We start from the raw sequence: 7,454 nt of genomic DNA on the forward strand, positions 1-7,454 counted from the left end.
TGAATGACTTTGACGAGTTAGTTTTTGTGTAAATTTATTTGCACTTTGAACATCCACAAAGTAAAGTACAACTTTTTTCTGGAAGTTTAGATTTGGCCACGTGTCTCTGATCGATGGTAACCTTTGTAGCACATGTGGAGCTGGTTTCTCTGAACATTAAAGCAGAGCATATTCATCTATGATTCTAGTTTAGGAATGTTCGAAAGGCTCACAAAAGGGGCAGATCAATTATATTTCTGCTAAAAAACGTTTATCAGTCTCTAACAAAATCTATAACTTTCCTACCAACCTCAAATCTAGCAATAATCAACTTGTTGGGTAACTTATTTTAATGAAGAGACTGTAAGTCCTTATGTTATTACAACAAATTAGATAAATATGTATGCTCAGAGAAAATTGACACATCGGTTTTAACTGAATGATTATACTGGAACAAGGTATATTTATCTACATTATTTATGATTTGGATTTCGATCTTCTCTCTTTCAGCCCAAAGAATTCAAAACCAAATTGTACAAACAATTTTTTTTTAAAAAGTAATCTGCATGTGGCCAGAAACAGCACAAACATTGAGCTTGCTATAAGGGAACATATGCATGGGATTTTGAACCAGGCATGTGAATCTAGATGATAAATCCAATTTATAAGCTTCCATGTGTCTTGTCTGTCAGCATGTCTACATGTCTATATGTAGAGGACAACTTCAGGGCATTTTACATTACAGGAGATCAGGAGAAAAGGTTTGTTCTGCCAAAAAACAACACAAACAAAATCTCTTCAATCTGTGCCAATAATTACTGCAGAGGTAGTCTTGCTATGCTGTGCACCAGAACATAAGGGGCTTTTCTTACATTTGCAGTTTCATACATTTGTGCACGAAGAAGTGCACAAATCAGCATCTCATGGTCTTTATCGAAGTCAACTGGCATCGGATGTTTTTTTTGTTCACATGCCAAACAAACCCAAACTTTGGCTAATGAAAGTGGATTTTGACCCTTTCCTTTGCTTCATTCCTGCATTCTCACTGAATAAAATAGCAGTACAGCACATGTAAAATGACTTCTCAACTCCAAATAATTCCCATGATGGTAAAATTCTAAGTGGAGTTTTTTTTTTAATCTTGTTACGAAGCATGAAAATATTGAATCGCGAGTCACTTGTTAGCTGTAATTTTGCTTAGGGGTGAGGCCTGTAAGGCCATGAGGCAGGAGCAGCTGGGCAGCCTGACGTATATCACCAAGTCACATGATGCAGGAGTGCGCCTGTCTGCTTCCACTAGCCCAGGGATGGACCTCGACAAAATCCACACAGCTGCCTCGATGGAGCTGAATTAAATATTAATGCTAGAATAGGTGGTGTGTCATTACAAATCTGAGACAGCTGAGAGGTGAAACAGCCTAAAGATTGCGTTGTGGTCATGTCTGGCTCGCAGGCAGCAGCTGCTCACATTCCTAAAGACCCGACCTTCCCCTCTCTGTCGGTGCATATGATCTACAGATCTGGGACAAGCGAGGAGGCCCGGCCTTGATCGTGTCGACGATTCGAGGTCAGCAGCAGAATCCGTGGCACAGACGGGCCTGGGTGTGTCCAAGGTGCCTAAAAATGCTCTTTCAACTAAGTCCATGATCTGCCACACAGACGCCACGCTGTATCTCATCTCTTAGATATGTCTGATAATGGGGAGTTCGAAGCTGAACCACTTAAATTTCATAGAGAGCGTGCGCTCATTTGCATTAACGTTCCTACCTTTTGAACTTTTCCATTGGCTTACCACAGCTGCAAACTTTGCTGTGTTTGAATTGGATTTTATGTGATAAACCGACAGAGTATAGTGTATAGTGGTGACAAAAATAGAGATTTGTTTAAATAAAAATCTGAAAAAGTCTGGTGTGCATTTGTATTTTGCCACCATATGCTTAATAAAAGGCTAAAAGGGCATTAACCAGGGCCAGTCGATGTGTTTATAGAAAAGTGATTGCTTAAAAAAAAAAGTCCTCTGATCAGATGAACCAGTGTGAATGCTTTTTTTTTTTAAGAAACAGCAAGGGAGATGCTGTTTAATTATGATGAAAAGACAGTTAAATACAGGGAAATCATTAGCTTTCTCCCATTTTAGTTTTACTTTGGTCTATCACACTGAATCCCGATGAAACACACTGGAGCGAGTGGTTGAAACATGCCCAAGTGTAAAAGAAATATCATAGTAGAATGAGTAACTGTAGATAATGTACGGTACCCGTTGACCCAGATTTGTATAAATCAATACTCTGGCAAATAGCTGTTTGCTTGGACCAATCAATGCATATATGATATGTGGAAGCAAGGATTGAAAGTTCAATGTCACAGTAGCTCATATTTCATGACACTTTGGAAGGATGGTCACATAAGCTACTAAAAGCAGTATGTGAAGGGAAATATATGTTGTGCAATAAAACTAGATGTTGCAAGAAATCTGGAAAAAGCAACAACAAAAGAAACTCCTATATATTCCACTTTAAAATTAAGCACAACTGTGTGCGCATATCAGATGTGAAACTGGACAGAATCGTGGCGGAAGAGAAAAATAAATTCAGGTTTGCTGTTGTAACTTGACTAGATGTCAATGAGTTCAAAGCGTGCAAATACTTTTCCGAAGAACTGCATCAGATTTGGCACCAATATTTATGTTTAGCCTTAAGCGTCTACCTCCTAATAAAGCCAACATTGTTACACTGACTCAGCCCGTCTGGGTTTCACACGTGCATAAAACAACCCCCAAAATATTGGAGAAGTCGCCATGTTCCAAATCAAGCCATGACAAATCAATGAGATATTGTATTCAAGGAAGGCCTTAGAAATGTGTTTGAGGGAAGTTCAGGACAGAGTTATGTACACTGGTGTTCAGCTTAACCACGACAGTAAATACTCCTATTAATGACCTTCCATTTTTAATGTAACTGGGAAAATCAGTCTTGCAAACAGAAAACACACACAAGATGACAGCTTACTCATTTATTTTTCACACATCGTGTCCATACAAAACAAAGTAAGAGCTGATTTTTTTTCAGTAGAAACCCAACCCCCCTCCCAATTGTAAGGGAGATGCATGGCATGTACTGATAGCCCACCCTTCTTTTTTTTTTTGGAGGGAATTCAACAAAAGCAAACTGATCCATGTATCAAACACCTCTTTTATACATGCTTTGATCAAATAACCATAATCCTTGAACTTAAAACGTAGTACAAGTTTCTTATTTACAAAAGATAAAAAAAAGTTTCAATCAAAACAGATTTCATACTTGATTCCATAGTTTCTTTGAAACAAGCGACCAACCAATCCATCCGAGGTTAGACAATTTACACCCAATTTTATAAGGTGAAAAACGCCTTACGTTTGGTTACTTTTTCCATTGTAGGTTCCTCGGTTTTTAATAAAAATAAAAAAAAAGTGAAAAAAAAAAAAAGCTTTGTATGTAATGCTTTACAGTCCTTTACAACTTATAAGGCGTTTTAACTCAACGCTCCACAGGAGGTAGTACTGCTGACTCAGATGTCCATCTCAAACTGGCTGTCATCTGCAAAGAAACGGACAAAAAAAAAAAAAAACAATTAGCATTTTTAAAAAAAAAGAGGTTGCATCAGATAAAATCACCCCATGCAGTCACGCCCTACTGGACAACAGAGAGGCGAGACACTGTAGAACTTATCAGCATGCTGTGTTTACCAACAGACAGAAGGGAGGGGAATAAAAGTGAATTTTGATACTTTAACCATTTGAAAACCTTCAAAGCACCGAACCACATTTAACCTGAAAGCATCTCAACATCTTAGATAAACCATCACTGTATTTACCTTCAAAGTCAACAGCTCAGAACAGTAATCCTGTTTTTATGAGCTGCTTCTCCTCCGGAGCCGAAAAAAAAAAAAAAAAAAGGGCACACACGCGTTCAGAAAACAGAAGCTAAACGGGCAAATATTTACCTCCGATATCTTTCTCTTCCTCCTCGGCCTCCTCTTTGAGGTCCTGCAGTTTCCCCGTGTGGTGCGCGTGTGTGGCCGGTACGGTCACTCCCGGGATCTGCGGCAGGCAGCACGGCGGCGTCCTGGCGAGGGGGGAGTTCCGACAGTCCAGGAGGAACTTCCTGTCGTAGATGATGCGGGTGCCTGCGTTTGGCAGAGACGAGAGAGAGAGGGGGGACATTTTGGCATAAATAATGACCTTGTGGTGGAAGTTCGCACTGGCGACGAGTCGACTTGCGCCGCATCTTTGCAAGCAGGGAATGTGGATTTATGTCGTCTTTGAGGCAAAAAGAAAAGTGGAAAACATGCTGCTGCTCGCTTCCCTTGCATTTTTTTTTAACCCCCTAAGCAGTCAAATCCACAAATTTCTTTTCAAAAACCCTCCAGCTTAATGAAAAAGTAACATGTTGACAACCTATGACAGAGCTGTACATTAAGGGTCAAAGGCGCCCACGGATTATGTCATAGATGACCTGTTTTGAAAACTTGCACCATGTGGCGTTGGGAGCGGTCTGCAGCTGGTGTTATTCTGGAGTTTGAACTGTTCTGCGAAGTATCAGCCCGGCTGAGAGAAAACATGTTATGTAATGGGGCTTGGACCGTTCATCCTGGACAAAAAAAAAAAAAACGGAAAAAAAAGCAGAGGAGGAGACTGTTCAGCATATAGTTTATGACAAGACTGTGTAGAAGAAGAAGAAGAAATATGAGATGGAATGCAAGTCAAAACACAGTGGTGGAATCTCTTGCACAACTTGTGCCGTCCACGCAAAAATGGCTCCTCTGCGCATTAAACATTTACTGCACTTCCCCTTCTTTTCAAGTCGTACAGTATGTTCTTTATGCACTTCTAACTCAAAAGATTGGACGGCCTCCAGCTGCACCATAGACGCAAAGGCCAATCAAATGGCTCTGATCTGAGCCGCAAATGTACACCCTCTGCAAGTCACGAGTTTGAAACTTCCTTTTGTTTTCATGCTGGAGGACGGTTTATGAGCCGTTTTAAAAGGACCTGTGCAGGAGGAAACGAGTCATATTTAAGCATCCGATTGCTTAAATACGTGAAAGCAAACGCGTTTGAGAAGAATACTTTAAGATTAAGCATTTTTAAGTAGAAAGGCTGTATTAAAATGTTTGGATGACGTTAGCCAGAAAGATATAACAGATAAAGAAAACTGTTAAGTGTGCAGAGAAAAGATTTTAGGACAGTTGCTTATGACAAGCGTCTGCATTTGTCAGAATTATGTTTTGCTTTCATTCCACGAGTGTTTTGCATTAATTGTGTTATCGCGAGAGCACATAGGAAGAAAAAAAACTGAGTAAAAACCGAATGAGCGAGATTAATACTTAAATTATTCAAGTTAAGTGTCATTTTTCTAGAGGGGGATACATTTGCACTTTGTAACAGTTACAAATAAAAGCAACGTGAGAAAACACAGCAGCTGAAATCAGTTTTCTTACCTCCGGGCGTGGTAGAGAAGAGGGTCCCCCCGGGTGTCTGGCTGTAACAGTCGGGCAGCTGGGACCAGTCCTTCAGGGTGAGGACCCTGGTCGGGATGGGGCAGCTCTTCACTTGTTTCGTACCAGTCGACATGTTCGGTTTAAACGTAGCAGCTAAGTTTGAGTCGCAGCTTTACCTCCTCTCAGCTTTCCGCACGGTAAAAAACAAAAAACAACAACAACAAAAGAACAGCGTCAATACTGCAGCTTGCTGTGGCCGAACTTAATTTAAAAGTCGTAAAGCAAACGATGAAACAAGTTCAGATTTAAGTGCCTATAGGTTTCCGTCGCCCGAAGGAGCTCGCAGACGGGACCATGTGCTGCGTTTGGAGCCCACGCAGCTGCAGCAGCCAGACTTGATGTTTTTGTGCAGCGACTCTGTGACACGTGTGGGCTACAGTTATTAGGTGCGAACGTTTTATTGTGCAGGGCAGCCTGCGAGGGCGGTGTAGCACTTCTGGAGGGGGACTTGGAGATGCACCGGATCACCACTTTGTTTGAACATAAACATACATGCAGGTTTACTATCGATGGTAATCTCAATAAATGGCCGCCAGTGCTCCACTTGTAATCACCTCTTCCTTCAACACTTTACTCACTTGAAAGCTTTACCTCGAACCAAATAAGGCCACAGAAATAAGGTTGTCTGAATGTATTAATGTTGTGATTAATGTGAGGGTGAAGAAAACTGATTGTGAGATGCTATCAAATACAATACCTAACGAATATTGATGATGCTTTGGTGGATTGTGGGTGGTTAGTTTGACTGGAAGTTGTTTTTTTTTTTTTGGCCTACGACTAGTTATGTGGTGGCTGGTCATGGTCCGCTGCTCTCCGGGCTTTGCTGGTATAAAAAGAAGCGCATCTCCTCGTCATATTCTCAATTATAAGCGGTAACACTGCCCCCTGCCTGTGATGCACTTATAGCATATATAGCATATGGTCTTGGGCCAAGGAGGGGATACGTTTCTCACGAAGCTCTCATCGCAGTTGTTTCTAAACTCTCATCAACATCACGTACATGAGTCACCTCTATTTGTGACGTGTTTCTCTAGTGGCTCGGTGGCACTGCAGAACTGAGCTGAACGGGACACTAACAAACTTTGTTTTGTATACAAACTAAGGATGTGTCATAAGAATCTAAGTCATTTTTAAATTCATTTTTAAATATTTAATTGCTGTGTTACAGGGGGGAAAAAATACCAATACCTTTTTTTTTTTTTTAGACTCAACTGCAGTTTTCCTTTTGACTTCATCTGTTTTGTAAATCCGTGATAGGGACAGTTGAAGGCTTTCTAAGCTGGGTAAACACACCAAATATTGTTTTTTGTAAACATTAACTATACAGAAGAATGGAGGCGAAGCGCTGTTTGGTGTGGAAATATTAAACACTGGATTTGATTTCAATGTCTACTTTTGCTCTGAGTCTTGAAAATGAGATTAGGAAATGCTCTTCGGTGTTGCTTTCAAACACTTCCTTCCTGGCTTCCAGGAAAAAAAGTGCTTGTACTTGCCAACCACTGGGGGGCGACGTTGTCCTGACCAAATTTGAGCCCATTTGAATAATTCTGTAATTATTACGTAATATAAATTTTTCTGCTGTGTGTTTTCCCCCTAACCCGATGAGATGCAGAAATGTTAAATTGAAGTCAGATTTTTTTTCACAAAGGCATATATTAATCCAAGCATTTTAATAATTAATTTTTTTTATTCGCTATCAGTGGTAATGAACAACACTTTATAAAAAATCAGAATACACATATTCATATCTTAGTGAAAAATTAAAGTAGATTGTATGACTATAAGGCTGTGAGAAAGGAAATGAGTAATATAAGAATTCATAGCCAGTAATTAACGTATTTGTAAATGTATATAGGCTAAATGTAGAATACAAAACAATTATGGAAACATAAATATACACATTTTGGGTCATTTGGGGAACTTCACATTTTCTAATG

General features: G+C 40.0%; 1 protein-coding gene across 2 annotated transcripts; it reads right to left on the reverse strand.

Annotated features, from left to right (window-relative positions):
* Positions 1–2,976: 2,976 nt before the first annotated feature.
* Positions 2,977–5,850, reverse strand: eif4ebp3l (eukaryotic translation initiation factor 4E binding protein 3, like). Of its 2 annotated transcripts, none has more exons than XM_028009497.1 (3): positions 5,458–5,850; positions 3,961–4,143; positions 2,977–3,554 (listed from the first exon to the last, which is right to left on the reverse strand). In XM_028009497.1, the coding sequence occupies exons 1-3, from the start codon at positions 5,588–5,590 to the stop codon at positions 3,526–3,528; spliced, it is 345 nt and encodes a 114-aa protein (XP_027865298.1). In that variant the 5' UTR covers positions 5,591–5,850; the 3' UTR covers positions 2,977–3,525. The 2 variants fall into 2 exon arrangements, with proteins under 2 accessions (XP_027865298.1, XP_027865299.1); XM_028009498.1 differs by lacking the exon at positions 5,458–5,850 and adding an exon at positions 4,473–4,616.
* Between the last annotated feature and the right edge of the window lie 1,604 nt (positions 5,851–7,454).

This window comes from Xiphophorus couchianus, chromosome 23 (assembly GCF_001444195.1).
Source record: "Xiphophorus couchianus chromosome 23, X_couchianus-1.0, whole genome shotgun sequence".
Taxonomy (NCBI): Eukaryota; Metazoa; Chordata; class Actinopteri; order Cyprinodontiformes; family Poeciliidae; genus Xiphophorus; species Xiphophorus couchianus.